Consider the following 21950-nt stretch of genomic DNA (forward strand, 5'->3'; position numbering starts at 1 on the left):
GTTAAGTTTGATATGTAGGTGATCAACTAAGATCACATTTCAGCAATCATCATTTTATTAGATTCATGTGTCTGGTTTCAGAATGAATTTCATTCAAACCAGTCACATGTTTTAGTTACCTTTCTTACAACATTGCGGTTGGTCAGTTGGTTAAAGGTATTTAGATACACAAAATAGTTACTTGAAGATTTTATATATATATATATATATATATATATATATATATATATATATATATATATATATATTTAAAAACAAAGATGATGTGACTTACCAAATGAAAGTGCTGGCAGGTCGACACACAAACAAACACAAACATACACACAAAATCCAAGCTTTCGCAACCAACGGTTGCCTCGTCAGGAAAGAGGGAAGGAGAAGGAAAGACAAAAGGATATGGGTTTTAAGGAAGAGGGTAAGGAGTCATTCCAATCCCGGGAGCGGAAAGACTTACCTTAGGGGGAAAAAAGGACAGGTATACACTCGCACACACACACATATCCATCCACACATACACAGACACAAGCAGACATTTCAGAAATGTCTGCTTGTGTCTGTGTATGTGTGGATGGATATGTGTGTGTGTGCGAGTGTATACCTGTCCTTTTTTCCCCCTAAGGTAAGTCTTTCCGCTCCCGGGATTGGAATGACTCCTTACCCTCTTCCTTAAAACCCATATCCTTTTGTCTTTCCTTCTCCTTCCCTCTTTCCTGACGAGGCAACCGTTGGTTGCGAAAGCTTGGATTTTGTGTGTATGTTTGTGTTTGTTTGTGTGTCTGTCGACCTGCCAGCACTTTCATTTGGTAAGTCACATCATCTTTGTTTTTAAATATATTTTTCCTTCGTGGAATGTTTCCTTCTATTATAACCCTATATATATATATATATATATATAAGCTCACTTCTCATACTTGGATAATACAAATTCTCAATAGGATGACTACGTGCAAGTAATCCTCTGTGTCTCCCAAGGACCTGACATGTTTGAGGGTGTCCCCTTTTAAGTGTTCAGAAAAAAAATAGTTAAATAAAACTGTGTTTTTCAGACATCATTGTATTGTTTCTCAAACTATTCACTTCAGCATAAATGCTGCATTCCACATCATCAATGTTCTGTCCCACTTACTCTCAATCAGCTCTCTTTAAGGCTTTTCCTATCTACCATACCTTCAACTACAGTTTTCAGCAATGACTAGTATTTTCCTCAGTGATCCCATGGCTCTGCCTTTAGTTATTACATGGCACTCACCTAGTCCTGATATGTTGCAGCCCATTCCTTCCTTGCCCAGCTGCAATTGCTACCCCCATCCCCTCCCTCCTTGTCCTTGCTCCTTCCCCTCAGTCTCCTCCTCCTTGCTCCTTTCCCTTTATATCCGCCATCCCCCCCCCCCCCCCCCCCCCCCATATGTGCCTTTGCTTATGTCAGCCTGGCCATTACCTGAGGGACTCGAGGACAATCTGGAATGGTGGGGTATTCATTTCGTTAGACATGTTCAGAAAGCCCATAAGGACAATACAATCACATCTACTTCTATACTCTGCAAGCCACCCAACGGGGTGTGGCGGAGGCTACTTTATGTGCCACTGTCATTACCTCCCTTTCCTGTTCCAGTCGCGTATGGTTCGCGGGAAGAACGGCTGCTGGAAAGCCTCTGTGCGTGCTCGAATCTCTCTGATTTTACATTCGTGATCTCCTCAGGAGGTATAAGTAGGGGGGAAGCAATATTTTCGATACCTCATCCAGAAATGCACCCTCTCGAAACCTGGACATCAAGCTACACCGCGATGCAGAGCCTCTCTCTTGCAGAGTCTGCCACTTGAGTTTGCTAATGTCCGTAACACTGTCATGCTTACCAAATAACCCTGTGACAAAATGCGCCGCTCTTCTTTAGATCTTCTCTATCTTCTCTGTCAACCCGACCTGGTATGGATCCCACACTGATGAGCAATACTCAAGTATAGGTCGAACGGGTGTTTTGTAAGCCACCACCTTTGTTGATGGATTACATTTTCCAAGGACTCTCCCAATGAATCTCAACCTGGCACTTGCCTTACCAACAATTAATTTTATATGATCATTCCACTTCAAATCGTTCCGCACGCATACTCCCGGATATTTTACAGAAGTAACTGCTACCAGTGTTTGTTCCGCTATCATATAATCATACAATAACGGATCCTTCTTTCTATGTATTCACAATACATTACATTTGTCTATGTTAGTGGTCAGTTGCCACTCCCTGCACAAAGTGCCTATCCGCTGCAGATCTTCCTGCATTTCGCTGCAATTTTCTTATGCTACAACTTCTCTGCATACTACAGCATCATCCGCGAAAAGCCGCATGAAACTTCAGACACTATCTACTAAGTCATTTGTATATATTGTGAAAAGCAATGGTCCCATAATACTCCCCTGTGGCACGCCAGAGGTTACTTTAACGTCTGTAGACGTCTCTCCATTGATAACAACATGCTGTGTTCTGTTTGCTAAAAACTCTTCAATCCAGCCACACAGCTGGTCTGATATTCCGTAGGCTCTTATTTTGTTTATCAGGTGACAGTGCTGAACTGTATCGAACGCCTTCCGGAAGTCAAGAAAAATAGCATCTGCCTGGGAGCCTGTATCTAATATTTTCTGGGTTTCATGAACAAATAAAGCGAGTTGGGTCTCACACGATCGCTGTTTCCGGAATCCATGTTGATTCCTACATAGTAGATTCTGCGTTTCCAAAAACGACATGATACTCGAGCAAAACACATGTTCTAAAATTCTACAACAGATCGACGTCAGAGATATAGGTCTATAGTTTTGCGCATCTGCTCAACGACCCTTCTTGAAGACTGGGACTAGCTGTGCTCTTTTCCAATTATTTGGAACCTTCTGTTCCTCTAGAGACTTGCGGTACATGGCTGTTAAAAGGGGGGCCAAGTTCTTTCGGATACTGTGTGTGGAATCAAATTGGTATCCCGTCAGGTCCAGTGGACTTCCCTCTGTTGAGTGATTCCAGTTGCTTTTCTATTCCTTGGACACTTACTTCAATGTCAGCAGTTTTCATAATGATAACAGTGCCTTTATTCTGGAATTTGAGGTGGATAACCTCCCCGTTACAGTCCCTCCTCCTCTCCTCCATCCCGAGCCAGCTAGGTAGCTGGCCCTCCCTGATGTTTTTGATAATTTCTCCTGATGTCATCTATGACTTGGGTCGAACAAATACTATTCAGCATTGTTTGTTTTTCAATCCTCCACAGGTGTGGTTACGACCTGTCCAGTCTATAACAACACATTAGTTTAATCTGCCATTATGGTGATCTATATGGATTGTGCATTTCCTCGTGTCAATTTTTTTAGTGTTTACTGAAACCAGTTGCCACAATCCTGTCTTTCTTTTACTTTTATTGAAATTTATTGGAACAGAGCTTTTTTACAGCTAAATGTCTGTGTAAAATTGAATTTTCTGCAAAATTATATATATAATCATCCACAGGTGCATAGGCTGTATGGGATGGATTTATCAGTGTGAAGGGATGGCAGCTGTCTAAACGCAGGTACTGCTGGTGGTTAGGTAGATAGAGAGATGGATGGAGCCATCAGAAACAGCAGAGAAATACATGTGAACAAATGAATAACACTGTCTGCTTTGTGTCTGTATATATTATTTATTTCGTTGTGGTAGGTTTTGGTGTCCATCCCAGTCTGCAGGCCCCTAGATAAAAGCCCTGGCATAAAATATGGTTGTCCAAGATGATATCAGATGACATGGAGGCTCTCCATTTCAGCTGATTACAACACGTCTCCCATTCACTTCATTCGGTTCTCCTCAGCCCAATGTACCACCTTCATGGATGCTCACCTGTCCCCCTCTCCCCCCTGTCCCCCTCTCCCCCATCCCCCCTGTCCCCCTCTCCCCCATCCCCCCTGTCCCCCTCTCCCCCATCCCCCCTGTCCCCCTCTCCACCATCCCCCCTGTCCCCCTCTCCACCATCCCCCCTGTCCCCCTCTCCACCATCCCCCCTGTCCCCCTCTCCCCCATCCCCCCTGTCCCCCTCTCCCCCATCCCCCCTGTCCCCCTCTCCCCCATCCCCCCTGTCCCCCTCTCCCCCCTCCCCCCTGTCCCCCTCTCCCCCCTCCCCCCTGTCCCCCTCTCCCCCCTCCCCCCTGTCCCCCTCTCCCCCCTCCCCCCTGTCCCCCTCTCCCCCCTCCCCCCTGTCCCCCTCTCCCCCCTCCCCCCTGTCCCCCTCTCCCCCCTCCCCCCTGTCCCCCTCTCCCCCCCTCCCCCCACCCCCCTGTCCCCTGTCCCCCTCTCCCCCCTCCCCCCTGTCCCCCTCTCCCCCCTCCCCCCTGTCCCCCTCTCCCCCCTCCCCCCCTGTCCACCTGTCCCCCTCTCCCCCCTCCCCCCCTCTCCCCCTCTCCCCCCTCCCCCCCTGTCCCCCTCTCCCCCCTCCCCCCTGTCCCCCTCTCCCCCCTCCCCCCCTGTCCCCCTCTCCCCCCTCCCCCCCTGTCCCCCTCTCCCCCCCTCTCCCCTGTCCCCCTCTCCCCTGTCCCCCTCTCCCCTGTCCCCCTCTCCCCTGTCCCCCTCTCCCCTGTCCCCCTCTACCCCCCACCCCCCTCTACCCCCCACCCCCCTCTACCCCCCACCCCCCTCTACCCCCCACCCCCCTCTACCCCCCACCCCCCTCTACCCCCCACCCCCCTCTACCCCCACCCCCCTCTACCCCCCACCCCCCTCTACCCCCCCCCCCCACCCCCCTCTACCCCCCCCCCACCCCCCTCTACCCCCCCCCCCCCCACCCCCCTCTACCCCCCCACCCCCCTCGTACCCCCCACCCCCCTCGTACCCCCCACCCCCCTCGTACCCCCCACCCCCCTCGTACCCCCCACCCCCCTCGTACCCCCCACCCCCCTCGTACCCCCACCCCCCTCGTACCCCCCACCCCCCTCGTACCCCCCACCCCCCTCGTACCCCCCACCCCCCTCGTACCCCCCCACCCCCCTCGTACCCCCCACCCCCCTGTCCCCCTCTCCCCCCCACCCCCCTGTCCCCCTCTCCCCCCTCCCCACTGTCCCCCCTCCCCCCTGTCCCCCCGTCCCCCCCCTCTATCTCTATCTCCCCTCTGATAGCAAAAATTGTACCTTTCATTTTCTGCCTATCAATGACGCAGTTCTTCGGCCTTTTGGCGAGTTGTTCTCTTCATTTGTAAATAATTCGTAACTCTCAACTGGAAGTTTCTATACATTACTAATAGTGAAATCTTTTTGTATGGTTTATAAATTGTTGAGGGGAAACAAATACCCCCACTAAACTTACAGCTGTTTTAAAAATATTGATTTTGAGCACTTATCATAGACATTCAGATATTTGTTTTCCAGTATGCATGTATTTATTTGTTGACAGTAATACTTAGCTTACCTTTGCATCCTATGTGTCCTACTAAGCTTTCCTCAGTGTAACACAACTTTATGTTAAGAGGGAATATGTTCTTAACTTGTTTTATTTACAATGTATCTCTTATTTCATGTATGTGAGTTACATCCAAACTGCGTACAATTTGACACATTCCATATTATTGTGATTCACTCGCTACCTGGATCTATGGAACATGAAATAAATGAATTAAATAAATATAGAAACAATAAAGTTTGTACACCACTGAAGAATTGTTGTCCTTACAATGACAATTATAATTTTGCTAAGTATTATGAGTATGAAGTAACTAAATATTTGTGTTTGTTGTTACACCTTTGAGTCATTGATTCTATAGGTAATATTCTGTTTAAAAGAATCTTAATTTTTTTAAAGCATTTAATATTGTGAGCACTGGATTAAAAATGTACGAAACAGAGATATAGTAATACAAAATTAGTGCTTGATCATTTAGGCCATAGAGAAAAAAGAGAAAATATATTAATGACAGGATAAATTACACATTTAATCTGTTTATACGAGGTGAGGCAGGTAAGACAGCCCTTCCCAAATACACTCGTATTAAGAAAAAATGAATGGCTTTAAATGACTAGATAGGACACTCATATTCACGGGAAATTTACATTAGTATGTTCAGCAGAAATAAGCATTTCAGTCACATCAGTTCAGCATGTGTCCTGTTGCCTAGTACCACAAGGTTTGCCATGGGCTCTGATAACTTGTTCCATGCATGATGGCATAGACGAGTATAAGGTGCATATGGCGTCCTGTGGTATAGCCATCCATGCTGCTTTCACCTGGTTCCAAAGTTCGTCTGTGGTGATTGACATTGGTTCAGACAGTGCTGCACCTCTCATTCCACCGTATGCAACACATTTTCTATTGGCACCAAGTCTGGTGCTCTGGTGGGCAAGGGCAAAGGGCTGACATCCTGTGACGCCAAGGAGGCACATGTTAGTGCAGCAATGTTGTCTTGCTGAAAAATGGTGTCTGGGGTGTTGTGCAGAAAGTGAATGGCTACGGGTCACAGGACGTCATTCACGTAGGTCACACTGATCACGGTGCCCTGGACATAGACCAACTGTGATTTGTGGTTGTACCCAATAGCACTCCACACCATAAGGCTTTGAGCTGGTACTGTATGTCTTGTGAAAATGCAGTAACTATCATGTCACTCCCCCTGTCTGTGGCAAACCAAAATGCTGCCATGTTTTTTTAAACAAATTGAAGCTTGATTCGTCTGAAAATACTGTCTGATGCCATTCCTGGCCCCATTGCCATTCCATACAACGTTGCCCTCTAGCTTGCTTCTGAACATTCGTCGAACATAGGCAGAGAAGTGGAAGATGTGCACATAACCCATGCCGTAATAAACGGTGACGAACTTTCACCCTTGATAGTGTATGATCTGTTACACTGTTGTGCCAGAGCCAGGGAGGATGCAGATCTATCCTGCACTGCCATTAAGATGAGGTGCCGATCTTCTCAGGGGGTTGTCTGAGTGGTGTGACCTAACCCATGTCGTCATGTTCTATGACCTTCTGTGAACCATTCTGCACACACTTGTTCCATTGCCGAAACACTTCATCCTACGTGAGCAGCAGTTTCCCAGATGGATGCATCACATGATCTCGTACCAATAATGCTACCTCTTTCAAACACACTGATTTGACGGTTTGGTTCGCGCATATGTCTGCTGGGCATCCTGCATGTCCTGGGGGAGTATAGTGCATAATGAAAGAGCAATCTTGCCACAAGAAGCCAGGAACTCAATAATAAAAACCGCAGATCATCATACCTCCAGGCACATCGCCTCACCGCCCTTCTGGATGAGACGCAACACAAGCCGCGATGAGGCGTGGCTTCCCACCTCAAACGCGGCCATCGACACTGGCCACCTGCCACAAACTCCCCGTATGCTAGTAAGTCCTCTCTCTCCGAAAGCCACTAGCGATTGCACACTAAGCACGTGACCCTCTCTGGCGATACACCAGTGGAAGGAGAGCACGGCTCAACCACCTCCTCCAAAGATGGGGGGGGGGGGGGGGGGGGGGTTGATGGTAGCATGACAGCTTAGGCTTTAATTTGACTAACATGCACCTGAATGAACGTATTGTTAGCAATGTTTTTAACCAGAAAGTTGACGGCCCAGTCGCTTGCTTACCTCGCATGGGCCAATAAAACGGGGGCTAACTTACCAACACTAGGTGCTCCCCTGGTCACATGGGCATTAAAGTTACATACAAAACCCCAATCCCCTAGTCCGCAGCTCGTGGTCTCGCGGTAGCGTTCTTGCTTCCCGAGCACGGGGTCCCGGGTTCGATTCCTGGCGGGGTCAGGGATTTTCACCTGCCTCGAGATGACTGGGTGTTTGTGTTGTCCTCATCATTTCATCATCATCCAGGAAAGTGGCGCAATTGGACTGAGCAAAGATTGGGTCATTGTACGGGCACTGATAACCACGCTGTTGAGCGCCCCACAAACCAAACATCATCATCCCAATCCCCTACCTTTATTCAGACCGGGGCTCTACCACAGTTATAGCGCTGAGTTTGCCGGAGGTGTGCTTGATTAATAACACACCTTGCATTCTCCCCATTGTGCTTAATTTAGTGCGGATCCAAATTTGCTGGTAAGAGGACTTAGATATTCCACAGATTGGCTAGGGGAGTATTAATTGGATAAGCAAGCATAAGGGAGGTAGGGGGCGTGCCAGAAGCCTCGTGCTGAACAGTGTTAAAAGCAAGATTGAGCCATGGCAATGACGAATCCCACTTGTTCTGCACGTTGGCATGATAAATAATTAAGGCTGCCTTTAGGTTCCGATTAGCACGCTCAGCAAATGAAGGCTGTGGATAGTAAGGTGTGGTTGTAACATGTTTGATGGCATTATTAAAGCAGTACCTGTGAAACCTTTTTGAAATAAAGCCAGGTGCATTGTCGCTAACCAGGGTATTAGAGGACCAAACTTAAGTAAGATGGTTAATGGTGCTGCGTGTTGTAATCTCCCTGCTGAGGAGGAGCCATGTGAAGCAGCTAATGGCATCCATGATGACTAAAATATAACTGTTCCCATTCTTGGTCCTGGGTAATCCCCGACGAATGTTATTTCTTGGTTTCCTGATTTTACAGGCCTCACATTGCCTAACTGACAGACATCATTATACATCGAGGGCCAGGTGACATTCTGGTACATTTTGGTGACCATTTTGGCCACCCCTAAATGTCCGCCTAGGAATGAAGTATGAAAATACTTGAAGGTGGGCTGAACAAGGCTCTGGGGCAAGCAAATCCTATGCTGATTGTACCTGCCAAACTGCTGACATAAGAGTCCTCTCTGTAAGGTATAACAGTGGACCTCCTCCCCATTCAACATGGCCCGCCTAATGGGCCCCAAGATGGGATCCTGCGACTGTTGCTCTTTGAGGTTAACAAATAGTTCAGGGATCTCAGACAGGATAGTTCTGACGAGGATAGTGTCCTGGCAGGCATCTTTTTTAAGATTTTCCCCTTTCTCCTCAAACATGTAACTCAGCGCATCGGCGACTTGGTTCTCGTCTCCTTTAATATGGTAAACCCTAAAAGGAAAGGCCGATATGTGTACCGCCCACCTAACAATACGCCCGGTTTTTGTGGGCCTGGCTAATACCCAGCGTAATACCTAGTTATCCGTCTCAAGGTCAAACTCCCTATGCTCGAGATAGAATTTAAACTTCTCGAGGGCGAACAAAACAGCGAGAGCTTCACATTCGTACACGGAGTACTTCAATTTGACCTCGGACAGACACCTAGAGGCGAAAGCAACAAGGCGTCCATCCCTTTCAATTTGTTGCAGGAGGACAGCAGCAATGCTGGTGCTTGACGCGTCTGTCTGGGCAACAAATCTGTGATTGAAGTCCGGGATGGCCAAGACAATTGGTGAGGGCAATTTGCAATTTTCAGAGCTTCAAAGGCGGCTTTTTGGCTCTTTTCCCAAATAAAGCTCACCCCTTTCTTGTGTAAGTTGTTAAGTGGGGCAGTGAGCTGAGTGAAATTCAGCACAAAGTTCCTGAAATAATTGGCCAGCCCAATGAAACTTGCTGCGCCCTTGTTACAGGTGGACGGGGGGAAATTTCTAAGGCTGATGGTCTGCTCCTGATTGATGCGGATTCTGCCATGAGAAACCAAATGCCCGAGGGAGGTAATTTGTTATCTGGCCAAGGCAATCTTGGATGGTTTAACTGTGCAATCTCTCCAGAAACGGATTCCAAATGATTTAAATGTCCGTCAAAGGTCTTACTGTAGATGACTAAATCACCCAAATAATAATAGAGGAATTCAAACTTGATATCACCAAATACACTATCCAACAGGCGAGATAGAACAGCAGCTCCATTTGACAACCCGAAAGGGACTGAGTTTAATTCAAAAAGATTCCAGTCAGTACAAATGCAGTAGCCTTTTTGGATTCTTCCACCAATGGAATCTGATGATGTGCGTGATTCAAGTCGAGGACGGTAAAATACCTAGCGCCGGCAAACCAGGTAAAGCATATATGGAGGTCAGGAAGGGAAACGGACTCCAGAACCACCTTCTGGTAAAGTTGCTGGTAGGCAACAGGCCGGTAATCTTGTCCCTGAGCTTTCAGGACTAAGAAAATTTGGGAAGAATAAGGGGAGGTAGATGTTTTGATAACCCCATCACGCAACATAGTCCACCTTCTGCCATAGAATCCGCATTTTAGGAGGGGATAACCGATAGGGGGCTTGGCGCACCGGGACATTATCAACCAATCAAATTATATACTCTATCCTATTGGTTACTCCCAACCTGTTGGTAAGAAAGTCGGGATAACGTTGGAGCACCTCAACCAGTTGTTGAGCTTGGAGCCTCTGGAGGTGACAGAGCTGAAACTTAAATGTAACCTCGCTGACTAATCTCGCAGGAACAAAACCCTATTTTCTGGTCGTGGCAAAATTTAAAGAAAAAGGTCCTGCTGTTGACATCCAGGATAAGTCTGGTGTGCTGAATAAAATCGCAGCCAAGCAACAGGGTAACGGGAAGTTTTCTCACCAAGAGTAGCTGTACCGGCCAGGAAAAACCCGCCACAGACGACTTGACCCGTACCTCGCCCGCCAGGGGCAGCCTCTGTCCGTTAACTGATAGACACCTCTGAAAACTGGGAGATGGGGGTGGCAAGTTACAAATCCTACAAAATTCAAGATACCAGTCCAGATCGAGCAGGGACACAACGCTCCCAGAGTCAAGGAGATGACAAACAGGCTCCTGATAGAGCAGAGTACAGACAGAGGGTAGTCTCAAGGAATTAGTTGTTCCAGCATGAGCACAGCCTTTTGGCAACCTAGAAAGATAGTCCCCCTCACCCCCCCCCACCCCCCCCCCACCCCCCCCCCCCCCCCCCCCCCCCCCATGCGGGTCCGGGGATTAGAATAGGCCCGAGGTATTCCTGCCTGTCGTAAGAGGCGACTAAAAGGAGTCCATCCCCCTCACGGGGGTAGTTAGTGCCTGCGTCCGGAGACGGACGGTTCCACGACCTATAATCGTGGTCTTTTTGGTTTTTCACTTCTCGTTTCTTCCTTCCTTTTGTTGGTTCCTTTCTTTGCTCTTCTCCACCTCACTGTCTTCCTTACTCTTTCCCTTGACTTCTCCTTGCCTTCTCATTGCCTTTTTCTCCTTGCCTTCTCATTGCCTTTTTCTCCTTGCCTTCTCATTGCCTTTTTCTCCTTGCCTTCTCATTGCCTTTTTCTCCTTGCCTTCTCATTGCCTTTTTCTCCTTGCCTTCTCATTGCCTTTTTCTCCTTGCCTTCTCATTGCCTTTTTCTCCTTGCCTTCTCATTGCCTTTTTCTCCTTGCCTTCTCATTGCCTTTTTCTCCTTGCCTTCTCATTGCCTTTTTCTCCTTGCCTTCTCATTGCCTTTTTCTCCTTGCCTTCTCATTGCCTTTTTCTCCTTGCCTTCTCATTGCCTTTTTCTCCTTGCCTTCTCATTGCCTTTTTCTCCTTGCCTTCTTCTCCTTGCCTTCTCATTGCCTTCTTCTCCTTGCTTTCTCATTGCCTTCTTCTCCTTGCCTTCTCTGGTCTCCGCCTCGGCGTTTGAGACAGTCGGTCCTCTTTCTCCCTCTCTCTCTTCTTTTTCCTCTTCTTCCTTCCTCCCTGTGCGTGCCTGAAGGCCGACCCACGCGTTCGCACGCGTAGCCGGTGACGGGCTAACGCGTAAGTCCCCGCCCTGGGTAGACATGTAAGGCACGCGCGTACCCCCTGGTAAAGGCCAGGCCCGGGGAGGGGTGATTGCCTGAGCTGATACCTTCTGACCATGCCGATTGGTCCCTCCGTCTGTTTCTCGGGAGGTGTGACCTGAGGTGTAAACATTCACCTAAGGCGGGAGTGCCCTCTGAGAGGGTCCCCACAAGGAAGGAGCTCGCCATCGGAGACGCTGGCAATCATGGGGGATTCCTCCGCAATGGATTCTACTCCATCTCTCTCGACTTCGACCCAAAAACGGAAACGTGACCAGCCAACAGTGACAAAAGTACTACCGCCTGACCCACAGTTCCTCGTAGTTTCTCGATCTGAGGACGGAAAGGATTTTTCCTCTGTCAACCCTTTCGTTATTCAGAAGGGCGTTGATGCCATAGCCGGATCTGTCAAATCTTGTACCAGGTTGCGTAACGGCACCTTATTACTAGAAACTGAGAGTGCCTTTCAGGCACAAAAACTGCTTCGGGCCACCCTCCTGTACACGTTCCCTGTCCGGGTGGAGGCCCACCGAACTTTGAATTCGTCTCGTGGTGTAGTCTATACTAGCTCCCTCGACGGATTGACTGACGAGGAGCTTCAATCTTTCCTCGCTGAGCAGGGCGTGACGGCTGTCCATCGGGTCATGAAAAAGGTCAACAATGACCTTGTACCGACCCGGACACTTTTCTTGACTTTCGATAGTGTTAAGCTGCCATCGCGCATCAAGGCGGGCTACGAGGTTATTTCTGTTCGCCCCTATGTCCCGACACCTACGCGCTGCTACCAGTGTCAGCGTTTCAATCACACTCGACAGTCTTGTTCCAATGCGGCTAAATGTGTCACTTGTGGCAGGGATGCCCATGAGGGTGACTGTCCACCTCCGTCTCCTCGTTGTGTGAACTGTCAGGGTGACCATGCCGCATCCTCCCGCGACTGTCCTGTCTATAAGGAAGAACGCTGTATCCAAGAAATTCGGGTCAAAGAGAAAGTGTCCACCTCGGCTGCTTGCAAGCTATTGGCTAGTAGGAAGCCCACGCTGCTCCCAGCGGGGAAATACAGTACTGTCCTCGCCTTTCCTCGGACTACCCGGGAGGTAGCAACCCAGACATGCGATCTGACCTTCAGCACCACGGTCGTCCGTTCGGCTAGTGCTAAGATCGCGCGGTCGACGTCTCCTCTTCCTCCCATCACCCCACAGACACCAGCCCCTTCCTCAGCTTCTGCTAAGTCGAAGACCCCGAAATCAGATGCACGGGCCTTCAAGAAGGAACCATCCCGTGCAGACTTCCTCCGTCCCTCGACCTCCCAGCCTTCAACCGGTACTTCCACCAAACGTCCTTCCAAAAAGGCGCATAGGAAGCACAGTTCTCCTTCTCCGCCACGGCGCATTTCTTCTCCTGCGCCACCCAGCGGTTGCCGCCCCAGGCCGTCATCCGTTTCGCCTGGCCGCACCGCTGGTAGCCGTACATCTGGCCGTTCACCGGCGGAGGAAGCTCCCCCTCCTGGCCATCCTCCCGAGATGGCCAATGACCCTATAGACCCCATGGACGATGACTGTCCACCTACTGATAGCGGCGGCAGTGCTCGCTCGAAGCCAGGCCCTAAGCGGCCTTCGAGGTAACCCCTTCTCTCATCTTCCTTTTCTTACGATGGCACTTATTCACTGGAATATTCGCAGCATTCGCTCCAACCGAGAGGACTTGATGTTGCTGCTCCGCTTGCATCGTCCGCTCGTCGTAGCCCTCCAGGAAACGAAGCTACGCCCATGCGATTAAATTGCCTTGGCACACTACACCTCTGTGCGTTTTGACCTACCCCCTGTGGTAGGTATCCCAGCTCATGGAGGGGTTATGTTGCTGGTCCGGGATGATATTTACTACGATCCCATCACGTTGCACACCGGCCTGCAGGCAGTTGCCATCCACATTACTCTCCCCACTTTTACGTTTTCCTTTTGTACCGTTTACACTCCATCGTCATCTGCCGTTACCAGGGCAGACATGATGCAACTTATTGCTCAGCTACCTGCACCATTTTTGTTAACTGGAGACTTCAATGCCCACCATCCCCTTTGGGGCTCTCCAGCATCCTGCCCGAGGGGCTCCTTGTTAGCAGACCTTTTCAACCAGCTCAATCTTGTCTGCCTCAATACTGGCGCCCCTACTTTTCTTTCGGACACATCTCACACCTATTCCCATTTAGACCTCTCTATATGTACTCCCCAACTTGCACGCCGGTTTGAGTGGTATGCACTTGCTGATACATATTCGAGCGACCACTTCCCGTGTGTTATCCATCTCCTGCAGCATACTCCCTCTCCGTGCTCCTCTAGTTGGACCATCTCCAAGGCAGACTGGGGGCTCTTCTCTTCCAGGGCGACCTTTCAGGATCAAACCTTCACAAGCTGCGATCGTCAGGTCGCACACCTCACGGAAGTCATTCTCACTGCTGCTGAATATTCCATCCCTCACCCTACTTCTTCTCCACGTCGCGTACCGGTCCCCTGGTGGACCGCAGCATGTAGAGACGCTTTACGTGCTCGTCGACGTGCTTTACGCACCTTTAAACGCCACCCTACAGTGGCGAATTGTATTAATTATAAACGATTACGTGCTCAGTGTCGTCGTATTATTAAAGAAAGCAAGAAAGCCAGCTGGGCTGCTTTCACAAGCACCTTCAACAGTTTTACTCCTTCTTCTGTTGTTTGGGGTAGCCTGCGCCGGCTATCTGGCACTAAGGTCCACTCCCCTGTTTCGGGCTTGAAGGTCGCGAATGAAGTCCTTGTGGCCCCTGAGGCTGTCTCCAATGCCTTCGGCCGCTTTTTCGCAGAGGTTTCGAGCTCCGCTCATTACCACCCTGCCTTCCTCCCCCGCAAAGAGGCAGAGGAGGCTAGGCCACCTGACTTCCGCTCCTCGAATTGTGAAAGTTATAATGCCCCATTCACCATGCGGGAACTCGAAACCGCACTTGGCCGATCACGGTCCTCCGCTCCAGGGCCTGATTCTGTTCATATTCAGATGCTGAAGAACCTTTCTCCTGCGGGTAAAGGTTTTCTTCTTCGTACATACAATCGCATCTGGATTGAGGGACATGTTCCCGCATGCTGGCGCGAGTCTATTGTTGTCCCGATTCCTAAGCCGGGGAAGGACAAGCACTTGCCTTCCAGTTATCGACCTATCTCGCTTACCAGCTGTGTCTGTAAAGTGATGGAGCGAATGGTTAACTCTCGATTGGTTTGGCTGCTCGAGTCTCGGCGCCTACTTACCAATGTACAATGTGGATTTCATAGGCGCCGCTCTGCTGTTGACCATCTGGTTACCTTGTCGACCTTCATTATGAATAACTTCTTGCGGAAGCGCCCGACCGCGGCTGTGTTCTTTGATTTGGAGAAGGCTTACGACACCTGTTGGAGGGCGGGCATTCTCCGCACCATGCATACATGGGGCCTTCGCGGTCGCCTCCCTTTTATTCGTTCCTTTTTAATGGATCGACAGTTCAGGGTACGTGTGGGTTCTGTCCTGTCCGACACCTTTCGCCAGGAGAATGGGGTGCCACAGGGCTCAGTTTTGAGCGTCGCTCTCTTCGCCATCGCGATCAATCCAATAATGGATTGCCTCCCAGCTGATGTCTCAGGCTCCCTTTTTGTGGACGATTTTACGATCTATTGCAGCGCGCAGTGTACACGTGTCCTGGAGCGCTGTCTTCAGCGTTCTCTTGACCGTCTTTACTCCTGGAGTGTTGCCAATGGCTTCCATTTTTCTGCCGAGAAGACGGTCTGTATTCACTTCTGGCGCTACAAAGAGTTTCTCCCACCGTCCTTACGACTCGGTCCCGTTGCTCTCCCAATCGTGGAGACAACCAAATTTTTAGGCCTTACCTTTGACAGGAAACTTAGCTGGTCTCCACATGTGTCATATTTGGCCGCCCGTTGTACCCGTTCTTTAAATGTCCTCCGTGTTCTCAGTGGTATGTCGTGGGGAGCGGATCGAACCGTCCTACTTCGTCTATATCGGTCGATCGTCCGCTCAAAGCTGGATTATGGGAGCTTCGTATACTCCTCTGCACGGCCATCCATCTTACGCCGCCTCAACTCCATACAACATCGGGGTTTACGACTTGCGATCGGAGCATTTTATACCAGTCCCGTAGAGAGTCTTCATGCTGACGCTGGCGAATTGCCACTCACCTACCGGCGCGATATACTGCTTTGTCGGTATGCCTGTCGGCTACTGTCAATGCCCGACCATCCGTCTTATCGTTCCTTTTTTGACGACTCTCTTGACCGTCAATACGGGTTGTATGTCTCTGCCCTGCTACCCCCTGGAGTTCGCTTTCGTCGCCTCCTTCAACACCTTAATTTTTCACTCCCTGCAACCTTTCGAGTGGGCGAGAGCCGCACGCCACCTTGGCTCCAGGCTCAGGTCCGCGTTCACCTTGACCTCAGCTCGCTCCCAAAAGAGGTCACCCCCGGTTCGGTCTACCACTCCCGTTTTTTGGAACTTCGTTCGAAGTTCATCAACATGACTTTCATTTATACAGATGGCTCTAAGACCAATGACGGGGTCGGGTGTTCCTTTATTGTCGGGGCACAAAGTTTCAAATACCGGCTCCATGGCCATTGTTCGGTCTTCACAGCTGAGCTCTTTGCCCTCTACCAGGCTGTTCTTTACATCTGCCGCCACCGACGTTCTGCTTATGTCATCTGCTCAGATTCCCTGAGCGCCATCCAGAGCCTCAGTGATCCGTACCCGGTTCACCCTTTCGTACACCGGATCCAACGCTCTCTTCAGCAGCTGGTGGACGTCGGTTCTCCGGTTAGCTTTATGTGGGTTCCTGGCCATGTCGGTATCCCTGGGAACGAAGCTGCAGATGCCGCGGCCAAGGCTGCGGTCCTCCAGCCTCGGACAGCTTCTTGTTGTGTCCCTTCGTCAGATTTTAGCAGGGTCATTTGTCGGTGCATTGTATCGCTGTGGCATGCCGATTGGGCTGCACTTACAGACAACAAGCTTCGGGCCTTGAAACCTCTTCCCGTGGCTTGGACGTCCTCCTCACGCCCTTCTCGGCGGGAGGAGGTAGTTTTGGCCCGGTTACGAATTGGACACTGCCGGTTCAGCCATCGCCATCTGCTGACGGCTGCGCCGGCACCGTTCTGTCCATGTGGGCAATTGCTGACGGTCCGCCACATTTTAACGTTCTGTCCGGATTTTAACGCACTGCGTCTTGATCTTGGCCTGCCATGTACTCTAGAAGTCCTTTTAGCGGATGACCCACGAGCAGCTGCTCGCGTTCTTCATTTTATCAATTTGACAACCCTCTCTAAGGACATTTGATTATGCTGTTTTCCTTTTTTTTTTAATCCTATGCCTCAGTCTGTCTTTTATTGTGTTTTCCGTTTCGTTGCTGTTTTAAACTTGTGACTCGCGGTGCATTCCTAACATAGTCTGGGCGCTAATGACCGTTGAAGTTGTGCGCCCTAAAACCACAAAAAAAAAAAGTGCTTTGTGGTGACAAACTGTTCCAAAGTTGCAACGTGGCATTAACTAGTTATTGATTCTTGTACAAAGAAATGGCTGGTAGTGCTTCTGCTGCACACCACTGCCCAAACCATTACTCTGGTCAAATGCAGTGGTGTAATTTCACACAAATCATGTTCAGAAACTATCCCTTGCTGCCATAATAATGAATGTTAACCTGTGGTATTGCATTACCGGAAACACATGTTGTTCAGTGGGATGATTTCAGTCTCTTTAGTGCGCTAACCTCCTTTCAGCCCCAGGTCTACAATATTTCTGAACTGGGGCAAAAACTTCATAGTGGCACCCCCTCCCCTCTCGAGTGTTTCAGGTGTATAAAAGTATAAAACATATATGTTAGAGGAAATGTAAGAAATGTTATTTGGTTGTAAGTATGCCAAAGTGCAATGTATTTTTCTCTATGGAGTTCAAATGTGCGGATTTTGTAATGGAAGCCATAAAACCTATATTCAGGACAGTGAAAATTAAAATGTCCTGTGTTGCCTCTTCTGCTCCAAGTCATCCTGTTTGCCCCCCTTAAAAACTGACAGTTAATACTGGGTGGGATTATTTGTGACTGGGAGAATAAGAACTCTTCAGAAAGTTTACACTCTTCATTGCCTATTAGCTAATAACTTCGTCTTTTGTGCAACATAAAACTAAATATAGGAAACATAAAACCAGTAAAGAAAACGGACAAGCAAGACAGTACGGCACACATTTCTTCAATCCTTAGGTAGTAGCATTTTTTTCTCTATAATCTTGCTACAGCTTTACATGGCGTGCTTTCCTTTCTGCAAAAAAATATTACCTCATCAAAGTTTCTAAAACATTTTGCTACAAGAAAAAGCTGTTAAAACCTATAATGCTAAAGACTGGTGTGGTTTCTCGATTTGATTAAATCTATTTTGTTACCGTCTGCTAGATGAAACAAAATAGGCCTTTCTAATATTGCAACAATTTTAACACGCGCCAAATAAGCGAGACAGTTTTGGCAGAAGCCGTAGTTTTTATGTACCTCATTTACACAATAAAATTCATGATGTACCAGTATCAAATGGCTATTAGGCCTACTGCAAGCAAAAAGTTTCATGTTAGGAAATAGTTTCATACTTCATTCATATGCTCCAGTTTCTCAAGCACGAGACTGAAAAGTAGTAGTATGAAATTTTATATATAAATTTGGAATTGCCATATTCTTCCATGTAATTATATGCTCTGGGCTTTAGAGTACTATTCAAAATCATTTCATACTGGGATTCCAGTGGCATCAGTAAACAGCTTTTGAAGCTAATATTTTGAAACTTCAGTATAAAATTCTTACTTTTCACAATAAACATACTGCCTGTTGCAGTCTTCTATCAATCTTTGTTTTAATGTTGATTAATTTTAAAACTGTGGAATCTCTTCTTGGATACCCTGTTCACAATTACATATAATGCTGTTGTGACCATGCTACTTGCACAAGCTGTGTGTTTTGAAAATGCAACTGTTTTTTGTTTGAGATATTTTTGTGTGTGATACAGAATCAGAAAAACACTTTCTTCTTGTATCAACATACCATACATTTGATGGGTATGTGGGGTGGTTGGAAGTGTGAATAATTAGTAGTTATGTATCTTGAAAACTGAAGCATTTATTGATCAATAGAAGACCACTGCTTAGAGCACCTGAAGAATCTGACTGGGTGAGTTTTATCAAAGTACTGTGTATTAGATGCAGCCCTCACTTGGTTATAAACCTGCAAATACACCATGAAAAGCATTTGTTGCAGCCTTCAAGAACATGTGGGAGATCGATATTTCCTACCAATTTATCTGTTTCTTCAACAAAAGTGATACATTTGTGAGAAAAATTCTAAGGAAAACAAAAACTGGAAAGCATGCAATGGCACTGTAAGTCACCATGGTTCTTCTAGGTTCACTACTGCAGTTCTGGAAACTGTACACTAATGATAGCATGTGGCAGGGAGCTGGTAGCCAAATGTTAACACATTGCTCTTGTATTTTGGTTTGAAAATTGGCACTTGTTGCCAATATGCAGGTGCAGTGCTTTGAAAGGATTTTCATGATCAGAGTATTAATTGTATCTGAGCCTTGAAATGAAATGTTAATGACAAATAATTTTTCAGTTCGTCTGATGCACATCTACAGCTTCCTTCACTTTTAAGTGTCAGTGGGTTTTGTTTATTTCACCTTTTACACATTAATGCTCTTAGTGTTGTTGCTGATGAGTTTTTATGTTGTTCACATTAATTTCCAGACATTGAGTCCTGAATTCTGCCTAGAGTATGCAAAACTATGGCTTGCAATTCTAAATGTAGACATGAAAGGCATAAAAGAACAATGTGAAGTTCTTGGTGTTAAAGACATGTATGGCCTATGTGTTTGCATGGTAACCGGCCGTACATGGGAGTCAATACAGAGTGGGCTGGAAAAGAAGAATTACACAAAAAGTGAGGTATGTTGTTGTAGTTGTTGTTGTGCATCTGTACTGTTATCCTGTTAACAAGAAATATCATATAGGACTCTCATTTTAGGATTTTTTGGTTTTTAGATTTCTTACTTGTAAAAACGGTGTATAATATACAGTTCAATAAATGAGTGGTCTTTAGTTATTTAGTTGTGTATAAATTATATTTATATCTTTATCATATTAACTTCCAAAGAAAAAGGTGTTTCACTCATATATAGAATGTATACTGTGCATTAAGGCATCTTAATTATTGTTATTAATGTAACTACAGTATAACCCCACTTTCATGTTCCCAGAATCAACATTTTCTCACCATTTACGACATTTTTTATCGCTCCTGTCAAATTTCCTCTGTCCACAGTGTTAATTTGCACCCAGTTTTGCCTTAACATACTTATAATTATCCTGCGATTTATGTTTTATGAAAAAATGTTCGTGGAGAAAAAACTGACGTAATTGAGATTAAATGATGCTGTCAAGGCATTGGCCATTAAGTAGTGTTTACAAATATTAGATGGTTAAATGTCTTGACACCAGTGTGCTGGTAAATGAGTAAAAGTTGGAACAATTCATGCAGTACCTTGTGACGAAGCAAGCTGGGACAATTTTACTTCCCCTCTTGTTTTGCCATCTGCCTCCTTAAATTCGTTTTTTAAATTTCAATCAATTACCATTAACATATGTGAGTATAATCAGTATTTTCACAAAAGAGAAAGGTTGGCTCTTAGTCTTAAAGAATATAACACCAGATCTAATTTTGTGCTTAGTTTTATGTATGTAATTGATATTCTAATTTATTTCAACTATTCCTAGTTAGTATCTTTTGCTATAAGATGAAATCAGTAATTGTTTCATTACTACAATTCTATTGTTGTCATATAAACAAATATAAATTCTGTACTAATTATAAACATTTGGAGGAACAACTAATAGTATTCTTTAAGGATCTATTTGGCTCTATTTGAAAACATGTTAGCAAAACCAGCACTTATTTAATTCCAAAGTAATTAACAGTTTTGTCAGAAGTATTGTTTGCATAACAATATTTGTTAATTTCATCATTTAAACAAATAATTCGGCCTAACTCTTGTAGTAGAAGAAACTGTTAAAAAGAACCAGTTTTTGATGTATTCTGTTAATTTAACTAACTAAGTTTTAATTGTACTTCCTGTAATTTTAACTTCGAACAGTGTGTAGTTTCTCCCTCTATTATTGTGTGGATATATGAAGGCCCAATTTTTGGTCACGAGACAGTCAGCCCACAGCAGTTTCAGACGCGGAGCCTGTGTTGGTTAGAATGACAACAATGCATCAACTTAACAATGAAATAAGTGTTACACAATTAGGCCATGTGTTTAAACAGTGACAGTGTCTGCTCCATACTTAACTTTCTGAATTTTGTGGTTAGGTTTTTACTGCTCGTCGATGTTTAGTAGTAAACTATTGTAGCAGTATGTGGAGGTTTGCCTGAAAACTATTAATGATACTTGCGGAAAGTTTAAACAACAGTGCACTGGCCATATGTAACTGTGTATTATTCGAGGCTGGACAGTGAAGGGGGAGGCGTGTTTATAACGGTAAGAAGTGCAATAGTATCGAAGGAAATTGACAGAGATCTGAAATGTGAAATAATTTGGGTGATGGTCACGGTTAAAGCAGGCTCAGACATGGTAATTGGATGTCTCTATAGGCCCCCTGGCTCAGCAGCTGCTGTGGCTGAGCACCTGAAGGATAATTTGAAAAATATTTTGAGTAGATTTCCCCACCATATTATAGAGATTTTATTATGCCAGATATAGACTGGGAGACCCAAACGTTCATAACGGGTGGCAGGGACAAAGAATCCAGTGAAATTTTTTTTAAGTGCTTTATCTGAAAACTACCTTGAGCAGTTAAACAGAGAACTGACTCGTGGCGATAACATATTAGACATTCTGGTGACAAACAGACCTGAACTGTTTGAAACAGTTAACGCAGAACAGGGAATCAGCGATCATAAAGCGGTTACTGAATCGATGATTTCAGCCGTAAATAGAAATATTAAAAAAGGTAGGAAGATTTTTCTGTTTAGCGAAAGTGATAAAAAGCAGATTACAGAGTACCTGACGGCTCAACACAAAAGTTTTGTCTCAAGTACAGATAGTGTTGAGGATCAGTGGACAAAGTTCAAAACCATCGTACAATATGCGTTAGATGAGTATGTGCCAAGCAAGATCGTAAGAGATGGAAAAGAGCCACCATGGTACAACAACAGAGTTAGAAAACTGCTGTGGAAGCAAAGGGAACTTCACAGCAAACATAAAC

The 21950-nt window shown here is 46.6% G+C and overlaps 1 protein-coding gene across 1 annotated transcript in view; it reads left to right on the forward strand.

Annotated features, from left to right (window-relative positions):
• Window positions 1-21950, forward strand: part of LOC126185112 (aarF domain-containing kinase 1) — a 120891-nt gene that overhangs the window by 55246 nt on the left and 43695 nt on the right. Inside the window, exon 6 of the mRNA XM_049927922.1 lies at window positions 19434-19631. Coding sequence (XP_049783879.1) covers window positions 19434-19631 — 198 coding nt within the window. The remainder of the gene's footprint in view (window positions 1-19433; window positions 19632-21950) is intronic.

Source organism: Schistocerca cancellata, chromosome 4 (assembly GCF_023864275.1).
Source record: "Schistocerca cancellata isolate TAMUIC-IGC-003103 chromosome 4, iqSchCanc2.1, whole genome shotgun sequence".
Classification (NCBI taxonomy): domain Eukaryota; kingdom Metazoa; phylum Arthropoda; class Insecta; order Orthoptera; family Acrididae; genus Schistocerca; species Schistocerca cancellata.